Genomic DNA, 24,322 nt, shown 5'->3' with positions numbered 1-24,322 from the left:
GAATGGAGAACACAAAATTGGTCCAAAAACCTCTCATGTTCAGCTGTTTTTTGTAAAAATATAACAATGTTAGCCTTTTCTGCAGCTATGGGGCATATATGGTATCACTCTTGGCTGGAAGCAGTGGTTAAACAATGGAAAAAACACAAACTTTGTCCTAAACCTCTCATGTTTAACTGTTTTCCACTTTTTCTTTGGTCATTTTAGCCTTTTTAGCCAGGGTGAAGGGAGTATCTGCCATCAAACAAGAAGACAGCCGCATGTAGCTACGACGGTGTTTGCTAGTTCACCTTACATGCATTAATGTAATAACGTGGTTAGCCTACTCAACGTAAATTAGCTACTCACGCAGAGAAGAACGGCTGCTGCCACCATCATCCTCATCATTTCTGCTACACTGGCAGGGCTAGGGGCCAGGACTCTCCTCTTCGTGTTTTTGGGGGATGTTGCATAACAGTAGAGCTGGGCGATAGAACGATAACGATATGTATCGCGATATAACTTTTACTCGATAGAGAAATTAAGCTATCGCGATAGACCTCACCGCTCTTGTCCTCTTAAAAAAAAAAAAAAAAAAAAAAAAGGTCAGCCAATCCAAATTAAGTAGCGCAGAGCCGAACCAATCACAGCCGCAGCGTCACGTCGCGTGACTTGTTACGTACAGCACAAGTGCCAAGCCGCACGTGTGTTTGTTTGGGAAGCAGCCAGCGGGTAATGGAGCCAGCGCGTAATGGAGGAAATGAGTGTGCCGACTAGAAAAATCAACCGAGCGTGACCGAAGAGAAAACAGATGATGGTTCCAATGCCGGAGAGATTGTCGAACGGAAGAGCCATAGAAGTTCCGTAGTGTGAAGGTATTTCGGCTATTTCAAGTCTGACAAAAAACAGAGTAGCGTGCACTGTAAATTGTGCCGAAAGCAAGTCTGGAAATACAATAAACTGGTGCATGCGTCACACTGTGCGCCACGTTATTGTTTCGGTGAAATGAATTTCTACAATACTGTTAATTCTACTCTCTGCAGTGTTTAAATGCTTACATATACACACAGTTACTGTCCCTCCACACATACGACTCGGTTCTGCTTCTATGCCCCAGCTTTGTTTACTTTTTCCCGCCGAGGCTTCTAGACTTCTGATTGGCCAATATTTCTGCACGGTTAGGAATCTAGCGCCACCTGCTGCTTTGGCATGTTCATAGCAGCGTTTTCCTTCATTTCTGCCTTTATGTGTGTACGGGATTATTTTTTAAAACGAAAACGGAAAATCTCCGTTTTCAAAAATACCCGTGTACGTGTGGACGTAGCCTCGGTCTCTGACTGGAAGCGCTAATTCGTCATTCGGCTTTTGTCAGACTAAAGTAACTGTTAAAACTGTTTGAAAAGCTAAGCTATACAACAAGGAGAGATGGAGAATTTCCTTTTAGTTCTCAGTTTATTTGATATTGACAAAAGTTAGTCAGTTTTGTCTGTTCTTCTGTAAAACAAACTAAGATTTATTTTTAGAATTAATATTTTGTTTCTAAGTGGAATTGACAATTTAGTCTGTTTCGTTTGTTCTATTTTGAAACTTAAACGCTTTAGTGGCTGCCTTTTGTGTAGTTTGCAATATTTGCCTTTATTTATCTGAAAAAGTCTCATGTTCCTTAAGTACATCTACCCTGTTGAACTTATTATGGGAAATAAATATTTAAATAAAAACAAGCTGCTGATTATTTCACATTTTACTTGTGAGCAACGGCACATTTAAATCTTACAAATATAGTTATTTGGCTTATATCGTGATATATATTGTTATCGCCTGAAATGAAAAAAAAAACATATCGTGATATGAAAAAATCTCATATCGCCCAGCTCTACATAACAGGCAACCCACCCGCAGTAGATGTGCTCGGTGTGAGGTCTCGCAGCAAGCTATCAAATACGGCGCATTTCTGGGCTTTTAAAAAAAACGCTATGCGTCGCCAGGTGTTTCATTGGATTCGAGGTGTTACCTCCTTTGACAGTATCACAGTATCAGCTTAAAGCACTTGTTGCTGCTGAGTTTGCATATTTTGCTATGAAGTACAGCCAGACTTTTGACCGCTTCGCCTTGGGCATTTTTAATCTGTAGCTCTGCTCTAACAGAACGTACGTACCTGGCCCCGCCTACTATCCTCGGAAACGTAAAATGATTGGCTAGAATCTAAAGTGTATCACAGCTCAGGAAAAAAAAGCATCGAAATAAAGCACCGAAATGTGCGCTGCTTTTCGGTCTGGTTACTACCGTTGATGGCACCGGACACCGGTACCCATCCCTAGTCTGGTGTGGTTTGATTTGATGCAAGTGATTTGGTTTATAAAGACTCACGTGGGCTATGTCATCCAGACAGCTGAAGATGTACTTTCTGGCCTCTTTGGATTTAAGTCCTGTCTCTTTCTCATGCTCCTCTGTTGTCTGGAGGATGAACAGGAACATGAAGATAAATATTTCAGACACATAAATGTAATATGTTAAGACTTTTGTATAAGCAGGGGTTTGCATCTCTGTGTTTTGGAAATTATTACTGGATTTGTTTCAGAGATGAGGGATGAAAGGTTAGAGTATTACATAGCAGGGAGAGCAAACTATACACGTCAGCATGCAAATCTGGACGCGCAACTTGTTCCAACTGAGTTTTGCTGGAAAGTACACGTACAGATAAACACTCGGCTTACATTCATTTAAACTGTATTTAAAGTCAGCTCAGCAGGTAGTCTAAACACAGTTTCACATTTCCTTCGGCTTTCCTCCGGGTTTGCCGGCTTTGTTCTGTTTGGAAAAGATCATGCAGCTGTTTCCTATTGGGAATGTACTGCCACTTCTTATTTTTCCATGACTGCAAGGATCTTTCACTTGACTTTTTTCTAAAATTTTAATAAACAATTACTGACTTTTAATGATGTGTAGTTGGCAGGAAGAGGCAGACATTGTGTTTGTGTCATATATGTGTCTATTTTTGTAGGATCTGAATGCACATACTTTTAGTCTCCACGATGCATAGGGAGAATCTGATTCTTTGGAGAAGAAACGAGAGGTCTTGGTCCCCTTGTTGAGCAGCTGCTCGGGAGGCAGGCCTTGAGTCTGAGAGATGTACCGGATCTGAGCGGTGAAAGAAAGCAGACAGGACGCAGTGAGGAAGAGGCAGAGGAAGGAAGAGGAAGAAAATAACAGGAAAGTCACAATCAGTCACAACAACTTACATAATCACTGCATAAAACCACACCAACATGAGCATCACGAATGTAATGAATTTTACCCAGTTTCTATATTAGTTTAAATCAGCTGATGCAGTCTGCTTGTGTAAATATGTATATGACTATTCTTTAAAAAGAACATAAGGTAGACTGAAACACTTTCTCCAACATGTATCCCATAGTGCATGTTGGAGAAACCATTTTATTAATAACAATCTTCACCCACAAAATGTAATCAAAGGCTCAAATGTTAAGTGACAGATTCATATGTTCTCAGTCCATGTGTAAGAAAGGATGGCCACCTTTTACCCTTTCGCCCTCTAACTAACAAGTCCAAACTTTTTGTAGTTGACTGCAAGAAATCACAAAGTTTAACACAGCTGAATCATGTAATTTCACAATGTTTTTATTGGGATGTGTAGGCCTCTATCTGATGTTTATTTAATGAGCATGAAAATCCATTTCTATTTATCAGCCCATGCTTAATTTTACTAATTTGTGAGACATTTTAAAATGCCAATGAAGGTGGGATTACCTTCGCAGTGTGATAACACAAAAGTAAACCATCGTGCCCAGATGTAGGATGTCTTTTACCAAGATTGGTTGAGCTGACCCCCCAGGCTTGATTAAACATCTTAAATACTACGATACTCCAGAAATTCCATGAAAAACACAAATCCTACAGTAACAATTTTACAGTGTGTATGTGTGTACATGTCATGTCTACGGCCTAGAACAAATACACCGACTTGCCAGAGAGCACTGGACTGAGAACCTGCTGATGGTGCACTGAACGCCAACCACACTGTCTATGTGTGCACAAGTGTGTGTTATGTGTGCACGTGTGAGTGTGCGCACTTGTCTACCATCAGGCTTATGTTTATAAATACATTTTGCTGTGTAGAGTGGAACTGCAGTGAGCCTTGGCATAGGACAGCATGCTTTTCGGGACTCGATGTGCACGCGTGAGTGTGTGTCCTGGCATGGCCTTGTGATACAGAGCTGTCAAAGCTCAGCGGATGACTATCAGCTACTCTCTGACTGATGACAGTTCAAAGCATTAGCTTCTTATAGAGGAACAAGGACCTCCAAAAACACTGAGAAACACACAATAAAGCAGGGACGATTTTAAAGAATCGATTGCTTGGTTGCCAAACCAAGCAATCGATTCTTTAAAAAAAACAAAAAAAAAAAACAACTACGTTTGATTATTTGATGTTTGAAATTCATGTCAAAACACACAACGGTGTCCCACTTTTTTCCCTTCAAATTTCTAAACCCATGACGGCCTTCATTCTGGACCTCGATGAGTTGACTATGGTCAAATGCAGGATAATCCTGCACTAGTCTGTGAATGTGTTATGGGCCTGTTCCCATGCTCCCTCTCCCTTGCCGGGGGACTCCGTTTAGGGTCCCTGTTGTATAGTTTAGATCGCCCAACCCTGTGGGAAGATAATCACACACTGCCAGGAACAATTTCCTGATTCACTTAGTCCAGATTAGTATTAGGTGGACTTCATCAAGGATTTGTTGGACCACAGTCATAAAGCAGGAGAGAGATTGGGAAGCAACAACAAATGAAGGTTTAACTGTGTAATAAAAATACTATCGTTAGGCTCCTGGGAAAACACAGCCAAGAATGAATTATACACACTAAATTTATTTTCTGCAAAAATGAGGTTTAATTTTATTTTCTCCACCTTATTCCGCCTTCATTTATGAAAGGTCTCCCTCTTCAGGCTTTCTGTCCTTGAGAGTGTGCATGTGTGTGCGCGCGTTTGTGTGCGTGTGTGCGGGAGGGGAAAGTCACCTGGTCGTACTCCAGCGCTCCAGGGTAGAGAGGCCAACCCAAGAAGAGCTCAGCTATCACACATCCCAGCGACCACATGTCTATGGCCTCACAAAATGGCAGGCCCAAAATAATCTCTGGAGCCCTGCAGAGAGAAAAGAGAAAGAAAAGGTTACGCCTGGGAGTTGTTCACCAAGTATAATCACAAGCAGGTCATACTGACACAACCCAGAGAACAACAAAATAAGTATGGATTGACAAGAGTGGAAAGGCTGGGACCGCTGCAGCTTTTGTTGGATGGAGCTCAAAAGAGGTTGAACAGGAATGTTTATGAGAACAAAAAGGTAAAACAGCTCAGCAGACACCAAGCATACACCCAGGGCATTAAAGACAGCCCAGGGACTAGTGGATGAGAAACTTGCACTTCTGGACTTGTCTGTTTAGTTGCATAATTAACCGTTACATTTAGAACACAATGAACTTTTCTGAAACTAAGACCGTTGTGGCAATGTGGGAAGACAGAACCATGAAAACCATTCAAGAAAAACAGATTATTGTAAGAACTTGGCGCATAATTGTTATTTGTTTGGAACAATTTTCTGGTATTTCAGCAAAAAGATCTCTTATGGCTGGTACCCATTTTTAGCATCATTGATGACCAGAGATGGGCAGTAACTAAAACTAAAACCGTGATTTTTTGCGAGAATGTCTCATGACAGTGACGTTAGCAAGTGCGACGTTTGTGACAACAGCTGTGTGCAGATCAACAATGGATCATATATCAAGTGCGGGAGGGAGTATGAGCGTGCAGCGTTTAAAGCGTGGAAGTACTGAGCTTACTTTGAGTTTGATTCCATAAAAAGTGACAAAAACATTAGCGTCCATTAGCATTGTGCGTGGGAAGAAAACTTCTTTTTACAGCGAACCCCCCCACTTCCAAGCAAGCACCGATTTTCCCTGGCATGTTTAACTAAGACATGGTTAAAAACTTTGTTTCAACAATGAATCTTTCTGTATTATACATAAGGAACATTATGAATACCACCATGCTGCCTAGCATATGACTGTCAAAAAGGAACCAATTACCATGTTGTCAGCAGGATATTCTAAGAACTTAAACCAAATACTACATCCATATGACATGCATTCATTCCGGCAACAAAAGAACTAAATCTCTTTCAAAGAATGGACTTTGCCACTTGCGCAATTTACTGGGTCTCGTAATCTTGCAGTAGTTTCTTGAGCTGGTGGATGAAAACAATGCTCTATCAGGCCTGGACACAGCAGCTGAGAAACACTGCTGCAAACAGCAACCACTGCTGTGACGACCACAGGGAAAATGACTGTTGCCAAGCAACAACTGGACGCAGGACGATAATGTAACCGCATTACTGGGTGATAAATGGGGCCATCAGTCATCGCACTGTGTGTACATGTCTGTGAGAGTGTCTGCTTGTGTGTAGACACACAAACGCATATGTCAAGTTCATTTTTACAGAGCCCAGGCTTTCTGCCCTCCTTGGCTTGCAGGAAATTACACTTTGCCATTTCCCATTGCTCATTCAGGAGGAAGAAGTTCAGTTACGCAACACCAAAAAGAGCCTTGGGGTAGATGGCCTCAAACATTTACAGAACAGTCCTGTAGCAGGGAATAAGACGGTGATTGTGGGTTTCCTTGTTCTAAACATGCTTGAAGTGGTTGATTTTATCTGACAAACCAAAAACCAACCATTTTTCAAACAAACAGAAAGGCTAATAAAATACTTTTAAAATCTTTACTAAAATAATGAATTAAAAAAATGATTCATACTTATTAAAACAACAAATAAAAATAGATACATAATGTCCCTTGTTGAGAAACTGCAGTCATAAAATAAGACAATGCTGCTGGAGATTACAACCAGTGTATTATTCTGATGTAGGAAGAGGAAACAGTGGTTCTTGTTTTAACTGTCATCACACCCATGTGCTTCTGCTGTTTCCTTAAAGTCAAGAACAGATCACACGGCAGCAACTCAATGCATTTGGACACGTACACACAGTCAAGTTTAAACTGAGCACCAGAAAGGGGAAGAAAGCAGAGTTTAGTGACACTGAACGTAGCAGTGTCCCACAGCTGGTCTACTGGGATTTCCCCCAACACAGCCATCTCTAAGCTTTACAGAGAATGGTCTGAGAAGGACCCAGAAAAATGCTTTGTTATTAATCAGAGAAAAACTTCCAGACGGTTTCATGCTGATAGGAAGACAACAGTAACTTAAATAATCACTTGTGAAAATGTTGAATCAGATGGGCTACAATTTGTATGAACTCACCAAAAACATTGCTTTGTCTCCTGAAATCGTAATTTTTGCTGCAACATCTGCACAAGCAACATGAGAGTGTGGTGCCATCCTGCTTTGTATCAACAGGTCAGTCCAGTGGTGGTGTAATGCTGTGAAGGTTATTTTCTTAGCACACTTTGGGCCCTTTAGTACCAACTGAGCATGTGCAAATGTGTAAATGTCTACTTGGGTATTGTTGGAAACTATGTCAACAACATAACCATCTTCTGATGGCTACTTCCAGCAGGATAATATGCCACGTCACACAGTTCAAATTGGTTTCTTGAACATAACAATGAGTTCACTGTACTCTAATGCCATCCACAGTCACCAGATCTCAATCCAATAGAGCACCTTTGGGATGTGGCGGAACAGGAGGTTCTCATTATAAATGTGCAACAGACAAATCGTCACCAACAACAGCTTGTTCAAACCATGCCACAAAAAACAAAACAAAAACAAAAAAAACAAAATCAAGGCAGTCCTGAAGGTAAAAGGGCATCTGTAAAGGTACCAGTAAGTAACTGAAAAGTCTTCGGTGACTGTGTCTATTCTTAGCTGCTATTAAATCTAGAGTCAGTAGTAATGATTTACAGTAATTATAAACTACCCAAGTGTTGATGCTCAAATGGTATGGTAAATGGGAAAGACTCCACTCCACCTGAAAGTGATTCCTCGAGGCTGACATTTTGAAACGGAAGAGTCAATCTCTCTAGTTTAGACAGTACAGCCCATGTTGGTAAGCTTCAACTGCACTTAAATTTTAGTCAGTATTAAGACCACTCATTTTGTCACTTTATCTAAGGAAGATACAAGATGCTATTCTCCACCAACTACACAAGCAAAAACTCAGTTCAGCTGTGCATTACAGGCCTATAGCAAAAATAAACAGTCCACATGCATATGGTCAAGGGAGAGATGGAGACACACAAAAATAAACCTGAAGAGAGGAGTGTGTATGTGCACATGCATGTGTTGTTGTTGCCCCCCAGAGCAATAGCGGCAGCCTTCCAGATCTATAAAAGCTCATCACACAACACACAGCTGACACTCCCGCACCCACAGGTGTTTGGCAGGCAAACCAGGTTCCAGAACTAACTAGTCTCACTAGAAAGCAGCAGCTACGACACGAATAAACAGTGCATACAGTATGGCAACACACTGCTGCGGTGTTCAGAGAACAGAAATAACTATGGACACACACACACACACACACACACACACACTCACTCTCTCTGGACACGTGTTTAATTGATGTTGATGTGATGGGACTTGGTACAGGACACGTGAACCCTGTGCTTGAACAAACTGCAAGCAGAGCTGATTCATCATGATTACATATCAAACAACGGCAGCATTTCATGTTGCAGGAAACACGTCAACCAGAGCAGCAACATTTGAAGCATGTCTTTGCTTTCTGTTGCATTTTCAAAATGTTTGTAACAATTCCTTAAGACTAACTGATCTTTGCTTCTAATTTGTAAAAAAATAAAATAAAAAACCCAAACAAACAAACTTGTAAGTAATATGAAGGCGACTCAATGAGTTCTCAGGCCACACCTTTACAAACATGGATGCATGCCTGTCATTCATTTGTGACAACAACTAACACATGCTAACAGATTTTTGCTACTTCCTCCTTCCATCAAGCATCTACGAGGCCATATTTGTGATACATGCACACGCACACTTAAGGCCATACTGCTCACACAGTTGCTTTATCCTACCTAGTGACAATATGTACACAATTTCTGCACAAATGTGTGGATTGGTGGGGAGGAAATTACCCGACGCTGGTCAGATCTTGGACTAAAAAAAGTTGGCTCAAACAAAACTGACAATGAGGTGATCTGTGGCCAATCCAGTACACTGTGTACTACACCAAATGTCAGCAGCACAGAGGTTGCTAGAGGGAAAGCTAATGCAGTGTAAAATAAGCAAATGAGCAAAGTGACAGCAGCTTTGAGGCATTTCACTTTAGCTACACCAAGTTTTTATTTGTATTTTGTAGGAGTTTTTTAAACTGCAAAACTGCAGCCAAATAAGTTGACATGACTGACTGGTACTCGACATAAGCAGATATCATCAGCCATGGTAAAGGTGTGGTGACTTTATGGCAGACTACATTACAGGATTAGTAAGGAGGAACAACTAACAAATAAAATGACAATTATATTATTTAGTCATCCAGATCAGCCTCAGATATATTGAATATCGTCTCAATGGCAGCTACCTGACATTTATTCACCTGTTCACATGATTACATTTCACTGCTTTGTAGAATGTAACCACTATCATTGTTTTACTTCATTAGCATTTAAACACCACAATAATTTTCACTTAGATTTTGTTTATTATCTACACAAACTGCATTTGTATGCGGCTGATTATTATAACATTCACACTAACACAGTAGCCAGTGTTTATAATAATATCAATAGCCATAACAACAAAACTGATCTTATTAGCTTATTAGAAATATAGTGTAACAGTTTAATTGTGTTTAAGTGTAGCTCTGGACACACCAGTTTCAGATTTTTGTACAAACAGCTGCTTCACCACACAGTAGCATAAATAATCCATCTGGAGTCCCCAGAAAAATCAATAAGCTTGCCACACAGACACACAGCTACGCAGATTAGGTGTGTGTACTATCATATCATATAATACAATACAGGTGTACAATTTTACGTGATAAAAAACTGACATATCACGAAATCAGTGTTATAGAGATGCCGTGTGTTTACATTCCCTAGTATCCACAGAATGTGATAAGCCCAGGCATGTCAAAACGATGATTTAATACTGAAAAAGGCAGCTACTTAGACAACCTCTAACAAAGCACAGTACGTTGCAAAATATGCAAGAAAGCCGTTACTGCTAAAGGAAGACACAACAAATTAGTTTCAACGAAGACTAGAGATGCTGGCACCTGGTGATGCGAAACCCAAAAGTAAAGAAATCACTTAAAGCATTGCTGGAGTTGGCAGTCCATATAACAGGAAGTGGAAACGGTGGACGGAAATGACTGGTTATGTGGTGGCAAAGGCAGGGCTTTAAGCAGCTAGTTAAAAATCCCAACTCAAGATTCCCAGGTACAAAATGTTTTTTAGGTTCAGTTTTATTATGTGACAATATTGAGCAGGCTGCATAAGAGCTACAAAGTTAAGTTAGTTACTTAACAGTAACTAAGTCAGTTAAGTACGTTTGTTTTTATTTCTATAGCATCAGAAGTAGGGCTGCACGATTAATCGTTAGAAAAATCGCGATCTCGATTCATACGTATGTGCGATCTCATTTCCAAATGACAACGATTTTAAAAAAAAACACAAAAAAAACAACAACAACCAAAAAAAATAAATAAATAAAAAAAATTTAAAAAAAGACGACGACGATTGTACCGCATTTTGATCCGGGACGTAATCTGCATGAAAACAAGCGCTCACTGTTCCTGCTCAACAAATGACAAGGGCGGAGCCTTATACCACGTGATACAGAAGCTGTGCGATGCTAAAATTAGCAGGGAAAAAACAACGGAGAGCACGTCAGGGATGACGAGAAAGTGACAGGAGAAAATCCGTCCCGGTCAACCACCCAAACATCAATAACGGGAACCTTATACAGCGCTTCCCTATACACGTCGAACTCCCGCAGGCACAAAGAAATTACGGAGGCTATCACTTATCACCTGACCAAAGATATGGCTCCCATCAACACTGTGCAAAACGAGGGATTTAGGAAAATGATCAACACCCTAGACAAACGCTACACAGTGCCGTCCCGCAACTATTTTTTTTATTGTTGCACTACCTGCTCTATACACGCAGTGTCGAGCAATGGTGGAGACGGAATTTCAAGCAGTACAACATTTTGCGGCAACAACAAAACGTGAGATATTTGTTGTTTTTATGTTTATTTATTGTTTTTATGTTCAGTCTCAACTGTTACGAAGTTGATGTGCAGTTAATAAGTGCAATAAATATTTATACTGGAAAAGAAAATCGTGAGAGAATCGTGATCTCAATTCTAAGCAAAAAAATCGTGATTCTCATTTTATGCAAAATCGTGCAGCCCTAATCAGAAGTATCATCACAAAATTCCTTCAAATATCTTAATACAACTGAGTCTATGCTACACAATCCTAACGCAGATGTGTGTACACATAAGCACATACACACAAAAACAAGCGCACACAGGTGAAAAAGGGGTCAGTATATAAAAAGAGAAGTGCAGGTAAATTAGGAACCAGCAAACAAGAGACAGGGAATGTATTTAATGTTTTATCATATACATACACTTAATGTGAGTATCATATATTATTCACTCAAAGTACAAGAAACGTATCATGGAATCAGGTATGGACTTCACTGGCAGGTTTCCCTGCAGACTAAATGTCAGTTAGGAAACATGATACCAAACATGGTTACAACTGATTTCCACAGTTTTACTTCCACAGAGAACGGCAAATAAAAAAACCCCAACAACAACAACAAAAAAGTCATCTTCTAGCCCTACTTTGTAAAACTGTGCCAACGTGGGTGAGGCAGCAACTTAACTCAACATATGGGTACTGCATTTTGAAAAGAAGCTCAAGATCTGCCTAGGACTCTGTCAAATTAGACCTCGACAAAGACACATCTGAATATCTACATGTACAAGATGTACGACACTAGGCGCCAAAGTAAAACATCACTTCAGTGGCAAAGACATCACACCTAGCTTAAGGAAGGCTACACACCCTGCCCCGATCTGCAACTGTGTTAAGATGATAGCAGTCTTTACTTCTACCTGAGCTGCTTAGCTGAATTATTCACATAGCCCAATGCTCCATTTTCACTGTGGGAGGTGGTTTTACGTCAACAACCCCCACAGCACAGAACAGTCACCTCAGCAGGCCCTGCTGTGTCATGCTACTATGGCAACATCACATAAGCACATGATGAGCACAAAGGTTTCAGCTACAACTTTCTAGTTACAGAGCAAGGCTTAGGGGAAATCAATAAAGTTCAAGTTCATACCATCACCCTCTCAACTCAAGCACGGTGCTCACTACCAGATAAACCCAAACTATGTTGACATATTGCGCCTTTGACGCCGACAGTGAAAGATGAAATAAAATGTACACACTCACAAATTATGTAAAATGGATGTGATAATCTTTATAAGAATATAATTTCCGATCCTATAAAGTCTATCCAACTTGAATGCATATTCCTTTACAGGCTTTTGAACATGCAAACAGGAGGATCAAAAAACCCAACCTTTAATTACTGGACATGCTACCACTTGAACCACAGATTACCCAGTGAGTCATAAGTTTTTGTTTAATTACCAACGCAATTAGCAGCAGCATCCAAAAGGAAGTTCACCGTAAATTTACACAAACATTGCTAATAACGGCCCAATATAATATCTCAAATCACAATAATCTTATTACATAAGCTAGTCACAAAAGGCCCTAACTTTACATTTAAGAAAATGTACTTATTAGGGCTGCCACGATTAGTCGACTAGTCACGATTACGTCGACTATCAAAATCGTCGACGACTAATTTAATAGTCGACGCATCGTTTGAAGCTTTGTAAGATCACAAAGGACGCAGGAATGAGTAGTAGGATTTAAGAGTGTAATAACGGACTGAAACAGAAGATGGCAGCACTGCATGTACAAGGATGCCAGCTGCCGTTAAACCCCGAAGAAGAAGAAGCTGTGTCCCAGAATTCATAGCGCAGCCCAGCGCAGTTGTCAACAATGGCGGCAGCTAGTTAGTTTTAACTGTACTCTTATTATTCTTTCTGGGTCACAAAATAAACGTTTAACATATTTTCAGGCGAGAATGTAGCTGTGTAAACCTCAAATATCTGCTCAGTTTATCAAGACACCACATATTTTCAAAAGCGCTCCGACGTTTTCGGAGATGTCTGTTACCCACTAGCTCGTTAGCTAGGCGGGGGCAAGGCTAACTAGAGCCGTGAGAACACCAGACTCCTGACAAATCGTTTTCAAACCCACCGCCGTCTTTCGCTAGTCAGGTTAAACATATATATAAGTCACTTAGATAACTTAAAAATGTTATTGTTTGGCTTTCTTTAGTATTTTATTTGTTCCTGAGTAAATCGGTTTGGCTGAGATTAAAGTTATAGTTTTTGCACAGCTAAAACTGTCAAGCAGACAGCTGATTATCAGAAGTGTGAGACGCTGGAGAATATACTCCGGTGTCCTGTTATATTTTAAAAAGCAAGGAGTTTATTAAACTTCACCGAAACAATCTGCAAATTTCATTAAAAATTAATAAACTACCATCTTGTCTTTATTTTTAGTTAGCACAAACACTTCAAGCTGTAAGCTAATGATAGTTATATAAGACCAGATGCTGCTGGTGCAATAAGCTGTACGCTGTACGTCCAATGGATGATGATCTGATTAGTCGACTAATCGCAAAAATAATCGGTGACTAGTCGACTATCAAAATAATCGTTTGTGGCAGCCCTAGTACTTATACAAGCAGTTATGGCTATGCTATTTGTCTGCCCTCACTTTGACATTAGGTGATATGTGAATGCCTTGAAACTAAGTTCTTTTCAGTGAGTGTCTAATGTGATTTATGGTCAGTGCTCTCAAGACTAGAACTAGACAAAACACCAATCTGTTCATTTTTTTGTGGATAAATATAGACTCTTTGTCATGCCAGTAAACACCAGGAACAAAACATTCATACTGGGCCTCATTAAAATGACCTCAGTTTTACTGCCATTTTCAGGGTTTCTTTGTGTTTTAAAAATCTGAATTCTCATCAAAGCCACACTGTTGGCAATGCCATTATCCATGGTGCTGGAAAATCCAGGGAAAACCCAAAAACATTAAGCAAAAAAGCAGAAAAAAGAAAAATCCATCCAACCACTGTGGTGAGGCTGTATCTATTAAGAGCTTCGCTATGGTAACAATACAGCACAGGCATTATGTAACATGAGCATGGGAGATGATACACTATATCCTTCAAACCACTCTCCACATAACCTCACTTACAAACAACGTAACACTCGCACAGAGTGAGCTGACTCATTGAACTGGGTCTTGTATAACAGCAATAAGAAGCAACAGCTACTTTCATCTGCTCCACACGTATAGGAAACAAAATGCACTGCAAAATATTATTATGACATCTCAGTTTGAATACAGACAATTCCCCCAACCAAGCTTACATACATGCTTACCAGTGCACACTGCACGTGCAGTACCAGCTATCATCATGGCTAAGCCAACTCCTCCTCACACAAACCCACAATGGAAAGCAGGTGGGATATACAGCAAGAGAAGAAAGCCATGAAGTACTGGTTTATTTAAAAATAAGACTGTGTCTGGAGTCAGCATATTCTTTCAGCCATACACCACCAGCTAAGATAAAGGTCAAGTTAAAAGGTACAAAATCTCAACATACAAACGTTGAATACTCAGCAAAGCCCCTCTGTGACATTCATGTGGCATTATTGTCAGGCATGTTAGGGCACATTTTATATCCAGGCTCAACAGCTGTTCTATAGACAGGGGCACCACATAGGAACACACCCAGACACACACAGGAATGTCTGAATGTTTTTTCCTGGATCTAAATGTGGGTTTTCACATACCACATTCTTCACTGGCCTGAGTGACCTCTCTGAAATCCACCAGCAGCCCATTTTAACTGCACTATGATCTCACTTTTGCTGCTTCGAGATGAAACACACACACACACACACACACACACACACACACACACACACACACACACACACACACACGTTCTCCACAGTTAAACAGGTCAAATGAGGAGCAAATCCTTTATGTTATGTAACAGCTGTAGCTCCACACTAAACCTCAGCTCTGGTAGAGGAGGGGGCTGGGGAGTGGCTAGATTTATCTAAAATAGAGAAGTTGCACAAAGCTATTGGTGGAATGTTTGTGCTCTAAGGCTCAGTTTTACATTTACACAAGTTTCTTCACCTCAGGAAACCCAGACTTATGTATCCCCATTTCAACACCACTACCAGAAACACTTTTGAAATAACTGATAATGTGCTACGTTCCTTACAGGGCAATAAAATCAGAACTGCAAAGAGTGTACTGTTGGGTGTGTGTGCTCCATTAGCTGCTGGCATACCCCTTATCCCAGCAGCCTCTGAAGAATTGCACAATGAAGAGTTTGCAACAGTTCACCCGACCCAAATGACCTGCTTGCTGAAACTTGCTAGTCGGAGCTGTGATGAATAAAATTGCCAGCGTTCTGTCCCGTGATTAGCAAAAAGCAAATACTTTTGCTTTGGAAACAAGCTTGGATATCATTATACGTATCACAAACAAGCCTACGAGTCCACAATGAGACGGCTATATACCAAAGAGAGACAAGGTTGTTTTTTTTAGTCGACCTTGTGGTCTACTTTGTTTTTAAGTACAGAAAGTCCTAAATTTATTGTGTCATAATGCGAGCATGTAAGCTTACAGCTTAACAATGTAATTAAGTTCTACATTTCAGTTCAACAATGCGTCCTGAGGTTGGGAAAGCTGTTTCATAAGCACGTTCTTGCTTTCACAGAGGCCAGAAAGACAAGCCAAATATTTCATGACGCTGTTCCTCATATAAACATTTCAGTTCCTCTGCACATTATGCAAGATCAGCCAAGTTAAGGGCGTGATGCACTGAGAACTACTCAGATGTACATCCAGGCATGTACATAAAAAATGCATACAAATACAGAAGGGGGAAAAAACAGCTCCCAAGACATGTCAATGAACTCCCAATGAGAGTGTGCAGGTTGTTACAGACCACGTCATTTTACATAACAGAGAAGGCCTAAACACACAATGCTCAGGCAAGACCTCACTAAGCCCTGTGAGAAACGGGGAGAAACACACAAACAACCATTACCCATGGGAATAAGTCAAATCACTGTGCTAGCATGTTATGAAGACAAATACCATGACATTTCACCTCGTGACATATCTGATCTTCCTAAAAATATTCTACCATGTGAAGCTTATTCTGAACACTTTGTACTACTGGAAACCAGCTGGGTTCAGTCTGATGCATGCACTGATTGGTTTTTTTAAACATATTTAGGGGCCTTTTTGACAAATGTGAGTCCTATTCAAAATTTTTAAAAGCCCATAATTACAGTAAAACTAAAACTTTAATTGTCACATTACAGGAAATAAAAATGTTTACCATAAACATTTATCTCAAAATTAAACATCATGCTTCTCTTATGATATGGTAGCTGATAACGCTGCATTAAAACTACAGGGAGTAGTGAAGGCTGCATTCTGATCTACAATAACAAAGCAAGTTTACACAGCAGATTATTTTAGAACAGCTTCTAAATGTCTTTCAAAGTATGAACAGGAATGCCTATCATATCACGCCACACCCACTGGTGAATGACTCCCATGAGTCTTGAAGAATGATTCAGAATTGAGTGAAAGCACTCACCTGTAGTATCTGGACTGCAGATAAGTGGAGCAGACAGCCTTGGAGACATGGCTGGCTGAGCCAAAATCAATGACTTTGACTCTGTAGGGCTGTCTGGAGGGGTCAACCAGCATGATGTTCTCTGGCTTCAGGTCAGCGTGAATCAAACCCAAAGACTTGAGCTTCTTTAGGGCTGTTGCCACCTGCAGGAATTAACACAAATACAAAATATGATTCAAAATGGTGCTCTGCATTTTTTTTAGCCCATTAAAAACTAGGTGTGCCAGCTCTAAAAGCATCATCATACAATATGTCCTGTATCTTATGTGTTTCTATGGCAGAAAAGAAAAGTTTGTTTTACCTGCTGCAGAATAGGCCTGATGATTTTGAGTGGCAGTGGGCTGAACTTGTTCTGTTTAAGAAAGTCATACAGATTTTGCTCCAACATCTCAAACACCAGGCAGGTGTGGCTGCGGTGCTGGAAGCACTCCAAAGCACGCACCACATTGTGCTCCTCTGCATTCTCACTGCTCAACCGTGCCAATATCTCAACCTGGAACAAAAGGAAATAACATAGGCTCAGACTATCAGCTGTTAAAAGATTATGGGAGAGAGAGGAAAAAAAGGCAAATTGAACCGTTTCTGTTGTTCGGTTTTGGTGTGATGCTGCAACAAAACTGTGGGCATGCACAGAGTAACACAGCAGCAGATTTCAGCTAACACACTAACAACAGACAGTAATTCACAGTTCCTCACCTCAATCTGTCCCTGACGTGCATAAGACGGATGGTTCTTCAGTATTTTAACAGCCACCACTTCACTCGTTCCCCTCTTCCAACACTTTACCACCTGGCCAAAGGTGCCACGACCCAGAAACTCCAAAACCTCGTAGCTGTTCTTCTGGGAACACAGAACCTCATGCTGAACTAACTGGTAGTCACCATCTCCTGACCCAGCTCTAGTCACTGTAGCTCCAGCCACTGCCTCGTTACTGCCATTTGGCCTGATTTCAGATCCATCAACCCTGATTCCAATGTCTGTCACACCTTCCACCCTGTTGTGTTGAGCAGGCATCCCTCCACCTCCTAATCTGACAGTGTCTGCAAAGTTCCCAGTGTTGGTTTGCAACATGGCCACCGGAGGAGGAAGTGAAGGCAGAGCAGATACCTCCTCCACTATCTGCATGGTTCCGACACAGTTGTTTCCCTGCAGTTGTTCTCCACTTTCACCTGTCTTCTTTTCACATTTCTGGATGGCAGCTGTGTCTAAAAGTTTGGTGTATCCTCCTGGCCTCGGTACTCTTCTGTTTCTACCACCGTCCTCTTGCGTTCTGATACAGGCCCTACTCAGCAGCCCACAGTCCAGGCCTCCTCCTGCTGGAGTACCACCACTGTCCCTATAAAGCCTCACTTCCTGTGGGCCTCTGCCTCTGCTCTGGCAAAGAGACTGCTGATCCTGGGTCCGAGTTGGACCTTCTCCTAGGTTCTCTTCACTCTGTATTCCTGCAGTCTGCAATGCCCACAGCCCCCCTTCTCCGAGCTGTATTCCTGCGTGCAGTCTCCCTGAATCAGCCCCGACTGAGGATGGGACAACGTTGTTGGGATATGCAATACCGTAGTTGACTCCGATCACATAGGTTTTGGGTGGTGGTCGGTGCTGAAAGGCTCTGCTGGTGTTATTACTGCGGTGGGCTTCACCTATATGTCTGCTGGTACCACTACTGCTGGTTCCTAAGGCACTTGTTTGAGCTGAGTGCATCTGTGATGGGTAGACCAAGACTTGTGAGGCCATACCTAAAGAACAGAAACACAAGCCACATTAATCATTTAAAGCATGGCAAAACAAACTCACACCAAAATGCTACATTCAAAAAAAAGTAAAGATTAGAACCAAAGTTTTTTCTTCTCCTTCACCATTCTCTCAAGCCAAGATTTTAAACAAAAAGAAAAAAAAAATACCAAAGGACACCAGAGCAAATACACATTAACTCATCATTTCACCATTACAGGAAAGGGGAACTGGCCTCCTGTAATGAGAGATGGGGGAAGCCCGCTGCATCTCTGGCCTGTCTCTGCATGCTATACTCAAGGGTCAGTTTCACACAAGCAGAACCACACTGCAAGCAGTACTGGAGGGGAAAATAATCCACCATAAAGGCACGATGAGTTATCAACCAGTGACATTTTACAAATATGGCAATGATACTGAAGTAACAGTGCTTATTTAGATTAGCATCAAAACCAAAATCAGAAGTAACACCATCTGTAAGAGAGGACGCTGAACTGTAGTAGCTACTGCTTTGCTTTATGGCCTTTGCAATGCTGTAGTCCAAATGATCTAACAACGATTCTTTGATTAAGGCACACCTCACTCCCAAATCCTAGAAGCATATTAGATCAAAACATGCATTAAAGAAACTTACACAATCTTCATGTCAAGCACTCACTTTTCTATTCAGTGCTTTCTACTTTAGGTAGTTGTCTATTACTAATGTTCATGTATTAATGGAAACATTTGTTCAGCATACAATGTGATCTATGCTGTAAAAATGTAAGAGTTCACATTTCTAAAGTCAGAACACTGTGGTAGCACACCAGGCGTATACTAGCTAAAGTGTGATAACATGGTTAGAAACCAATGTGACACAATGTGGGGGTCATGATAACTGTGTATTGATAGTATTAAAGTATTAAATATTCATGTCATGCCTATAGCACAAATAGGCTTTCTCAAACTGTTTTTATGCTTTTGTAGAGTTACAGTTAGACTCATCACCTCCATCCACTCGGATTTCAATTTTAATTTCCCAAAACAAACGACAACAAACACATTCAGTTATAGAGCCAACTAAAAGAATACAGACTTTTTTTCTTAAAGATTTTGTACAGATATCTTTTTTGGTGTGTTTCTTTTTTACCAAAATAATTGTGGAGTGAAAATTTAATACTGTGATAGCCCTGGAGCACAATCTACAATGTTTATTAATGTTAGATGCTTTGTTGAATTGGATTACATGTTTTAAATCACAAATGACACTGACGTTATAGACCAAGGTTTAGGCCAGTTTTCTCAGCTGACAGTTCAAATCAAATTCAAATTAGATGTAGGCCTATTCAAACAACATGGATGTGTATTCAATGTTCACAAAAAGACAGAAAGGCAGTATAATTTTATGGAAATCTAAAGCATAAATTTTACTGATGGTTTTTATTGGGTAACTGAATTTATAAGAGATGGGGTATGGGCAGGAGGCTTTTTTGGGGGGAAAAAAAAAAAAACTTTCAGCAAAGTGTAATTCAAGTTGTCTTGATAGGATTAGGACTGTTCCATGACCACTGGGCTCTGACCAGCCAGTATCAGGTTTCTTTTAGACTAGATCAGGTGAGCAAGGACTAACTGGTGGAGAAGTGGAATAAGAAGAGGGTCTCACCACACTGAGTGGGGTTGAAATCAACCAGGTAAGACTACTGTGGCTTGATCCGTTTTTATATCTGAAAACAAACAGCAATCTTTTAATTAATCCTTTATTTTCTCTTCCAAACTGAAAAAGTACCTAATGCCCCCAAAGCTGAACAAGGACTTTTGTTAACCCTTAAACTCTTTTAAGTGAGCAATGTCCATCTGTCCCACAAAACAGTTAAATCATTGACTAGAGTGGACACATTAGGCCGAATTATTAATTATTCAGACCTTAATGAAGCACTGCTGGCATTACTCACATCTCCCTGGAAGTTAGGAATATACAAACAAAGGAAAGTGATTATGCAGCCAAAGAACAAACATGCTTGATTTAGTTTTACACCAAATAGGATATGATTAGAGAACAGTGTTAGCCATTGTGTAACATACATATTTTAACATCCCATTGTCTAATGCTACACACTACTATAAAATATTTGCCTTCATTTATTCTTTTCCTGCAACTTTCCTTTCATTGCAGCAAGTCTGTACACCGCGATAACAGGCATAGGCAAAGGCTGCAGCCATACTTCCTGAATGCCCGTGTTTGGCTGGGTTACATTGGGACTCAGGTGATTCCAGTTTGACGCTCATGAAGCCGGCTGCGTTAAGCACAAAATTTCATTCCAAGTGCCAATGCAGGTTGAGACAAGCAGAGGGGTGGTGCCTCAAAGTCAACATTAAAATAAAACACACCTCTTATTACCAGCAGGGCTGATGTGTTTCACTAGACAAACTGCTGATGGACAGTAACACTTGCAACCACACTTTTCTCTCTCAATATAGATCTGTATTCAGACTCTGGTTAACAACAATATTACTCAGAGCAGAAATGAGCTGGCAAATAGCTGTGGAGTGTGGCTGTAATTAAAATTCTTGCTGACATCATTGTAGTCTAAAACCAAACCCATATTTTTCCACTGCCTCCCTCACCGCTACCTTTCTTCATTCAACAACTACAGCAGCAAATTTAGCAAACACTAAAAATAATCTGATGGTGCTACAGGAAAAAAAAAAAAAAAAAAAAGGCGACACCACCATATGGCTGATGCCAACATCTCCACCTTCCTACGCTTGCCAATATGTCATTCCAGTCTCTGGGGGCCACCGACACAGCCAGTGCTGCTCTGCCTTCTCACTGCCAGGCTTAGGTAGCCTGATATCCCCACAGGATGACGAGACCCAAGCCTGAAATAGAGAGCCACGACACACACAAGTGTTTGCGTGTTTGTATGTGCTCACGGGTCCAGCTAGCGTCCACCCCACAGTTTGTTACTGATCAATCTAGAGAGGCATGTTAGCACACGGGGAGGGTGATGTGTGCCTGGCTGTGTGTGTGTGTGTGTACGTGTTTGGGGGATGGGCAACACCAGCCGAGACACCTGTTGGAACTTATAAACTGACAGGCAGCAAAGTAATTTACTCAAACTCACTCAAAAATACAAGTGCGAACTTTTACAGGTGTTATATCTTTACTAAGGGACAAAAATGTGTCAAATAAAGTCGTTTTTTCAGTACATAACTTTTTCAAGTTAGCATAAGTTAACAAAATGCATAGCTAAAGTTACTTAAAAATGAACACACATGAAAGGGCACACTAAAACCACACACCTGAATAGCTACCGTGTGCCCTAGCTCTAATTAAGCACGTTTTTATCGCCAACAGTTTCCAGCTACAGGGGACAAATCGAAGTTAGCAGCTGTTAGCAAACAAGCTAGCCATGAGCGAAGTACTGTCAACGTTAAAGGGACATATGAAACAAACACCAGCGCAGCACACAAAGTCCATTTGACGCCCAGCCTTGCCAGATAAGGTGACATACCTTCAACAAAACCAGTAAATCGTATCGCCCAGGGTGTGAAAGAGCTGGCTAGCAACGAGGACCCGCACCACAGTCGATTCCTGCAACGGTGCTGCTCCTGCTGCTGCTGCCATCTTGTTCAACGACGAGGACACACCGAGCGACTTTTCGCACATTTGAAGCACTAAATAACGCAAATAACTATCTATTACGAGAGCCCGACGTGACCCATGCTTTCCACAGCCGTCTCGGGTTGCGCCGAACGTCACTCTTGTGCCTGCTTAGGACAAGGAATCCGTGTTTCTAAACTTTTGCATGTTAATACGCCTCGTCCCCCACGGAGATAGCTGCTGGCGGGCGGCTAGCTGTTGCTGCTGGTTCGGTAGCTTGTTGCTTCTCCGCATGTGTGGAATGTTGGGGAGGGCAGAGGGAGGGGACAGTAAAATAATAACAGTGCTGTCTCCATGAAACACTGACTGAGCTGCAACGTTTGATTTCTGTTTAGATGTGCCAGAATTAAAACTTGTTTTTAACAATCTGTTCATTTCATCATCTTTTGAACTTTATTACAGTACTATGAATTTGTATCCACTCCAAAAAAAGATGCTTTGTTTTTACACGCATGGCTTCATCAGCCCCCATGTTCACCACAAGTCAGTTGATAATGTTTATACTTCTTTTAGCTCATTCTAGCTCACTGTGCTGGCATGATCCCCATGTTTAAATAAAACACTCTCTAGCTGAGCTGTGACAAAGAAAATGGCACAAAGGACAGTCGGTGGCATGTAATAATACACCAACACAGGAGTACTGGTTGCTTCTGGTTCTCTGGTCCTAAATTAAAGTTGCCTTTTGTGTTAGCGGTAATCAGCTGAAGCTTCTGTGTGCTGCTATTTTTGAGTCTTTTTAGGGAATCAAACAGAATCACTCATCGGTAATAACTGGATTGCACACCAAAGTGATAAACACAACACTCAAAGATGTTTAATTGTTGTTTAATTCTTAAATAAAATGTAAATTCAAATGTTTTGTTTTCTTCTCCATCACATCCACAGTTAGTATGCATACAGCTGGGGGAATCAGATCACATGTATATTGATGCAGAATAATTGAAAGCAATAATTGCAAGTGTCATTTTGCACATTACTTCATAATACTTTGCTGAATGCAGCCATCATATTAGGTACACCTGTTCAACTGCAAATATATAAGCCAAATAGCATTGCATTGTAGCAACCTGCTTTTCAAGCTGAGCATCTGAATGGCAAAGAAAGGTGATTTATTAAGTGACATGGATGTGGGTGCCAGAGGGGCTGGTCTCAGTATTTCAAAAACTGCTTATCTACTGAGATTTTCCCACACAGCCATCTCTAGGGTTTTTGGAGAACGGTCCAAAAAAGGGAAAATATCCACTAAGCAGGAGTTCTGTGAGCAAAAATACCTTGTTGATGTCAGAGGTCAGAGGAGAATGGCCAGAGTGCTTCAAGCTGATAGGATGGCAACAGGAACTCAAATAACCAAGCCATGCAGAACAGCGTCTCTGAATGCACAACAGTCCAGCCTTGAGACAGATGTGCCACAACAGCAGAAGTCCACACTGGGTGCCACATCTATCAGATAGGAGCAAGAAACAGAGGCTACAATTTGCACAAGCTCAACAAAATTGTAGTTTCATTTTATGCTGTGACGTTCAGATGGTAGGGTCTGGATTTGGCGTAAACAGTATGAAAACAAATGTTTTTGACTAACTTTTAGAATATTTGAATTTAATTCAAATATTACATGAACTCTTTGGGAATGTCAGCCTTTTTCTTTCGTTATTCCTTCCTCTTGAAAGGTTTAAAAGCAACTGTAAAATCTAAAATCATAGTGTATAATTTTAGATATGAAGATTGTTTTTAATACATGGCTGAAAATCCTTTGCAGTCAATGACTGCTTGAAAGTGCACCACCTCCCTTGATATGTTATGCCAGGCCTGCACTTCTGTTAAAACCCTTAAATTAAAGCTGAAAATTTAAAAAAATTATAATTGTCCAATAACGTTCAGAGCTTACTCTATGTAGATTTAGTAGTAATTAAGATTAAAATGGCAGCCAGGCAGTCATAATATAAGTGAAACAAGTTAGCTATTGGATTAGCCAAAACACACCCCAGTGCAGTTCAGGACAAGACAATGCATGTTAGCGTTACAACAGTGCGAACTTAGTCAGCTCTAAAGCATTCAAAGTGCATGCTCCCATCATGCTGTTGCACTTATTTCTTGGTTTCTTTGTAGGCATGTTCAAAAAC

General features: G+C 40.8%; 1 protein-coding gene across 2 annotated transcripts in view; it reads right to left on the bottom strand.

The window, feature by feature from the left end:
• hipk3a (homeodomain interacting protein kinase 3a) overlaps positions 1 to 22,419 on the bottom strand; it is a 32,493-nt gene extending 10,074 nt beyond the window's left edge. For both annotated transcript variants that reach the window (XM_086301900.1, XM_086301901.1), the window contains exons 1-7: positions 22,054 to 22,419; positions 17,528 to 18,564; positions 17,133 to 17,324; positions 16,793 to 16,974; positions 5,023 to 5,146; positions 2,998 to 3,117; positions 2,347 to 2,433 (exon numbers count right to left, since the gene is read on the bottom strand). In XM_086301900.1, the coding sequence (XP_086158026.1) occupies positions 2,347 to 2,433; positions 2,998 to 3,117; positions 5,023 to 5,146; positions 16,793 to 16,974; positions 17,133 to 17,324; positions 17,528 to 18,562 (1,740 nt within the window). In that variant the 5' untranslated portion in view covers positions 18,563 to 18,564; positions 22,054 to 22,419. The remainder of the gene's footprint in view (positions 1 to 2,346; positions 2,434 to 2,997; positions 3,118 to 5,022; positions 5,147 to 16,792; positions 16,975 to 17,132; positions 17,325 to 17,527; positions 18,565 to 22,053) is intronic.
• Positions 22,420 to 24,322: the final 1,903 nt, after the last annotated feature.

The sequence above is a fragment of the Aulonocara sp. 'chitande type north' Nkhata Bay genome, linkage group LG7, assembly GCF_057382095.1.
Source record: "Aulonocara sp. 'chitande type north' Nkhata Bay isolate Kocher_YH1m ecotype deep benthic linkage group LG7, A_spYH_male_GT1.1, whole genome shotgun sequence".
Classification (NCBI taxonomy): Eukaryota; Metazoa; Chordata; class Actinopteri; order Cichliformes; family Cichlidae; genus Aulonocara; species Aulonocara sp. 'chitande type north' Nkhata Bay.
This window is presented reverse-complemented; position numbering and strand designations above follow the sequence as displayed.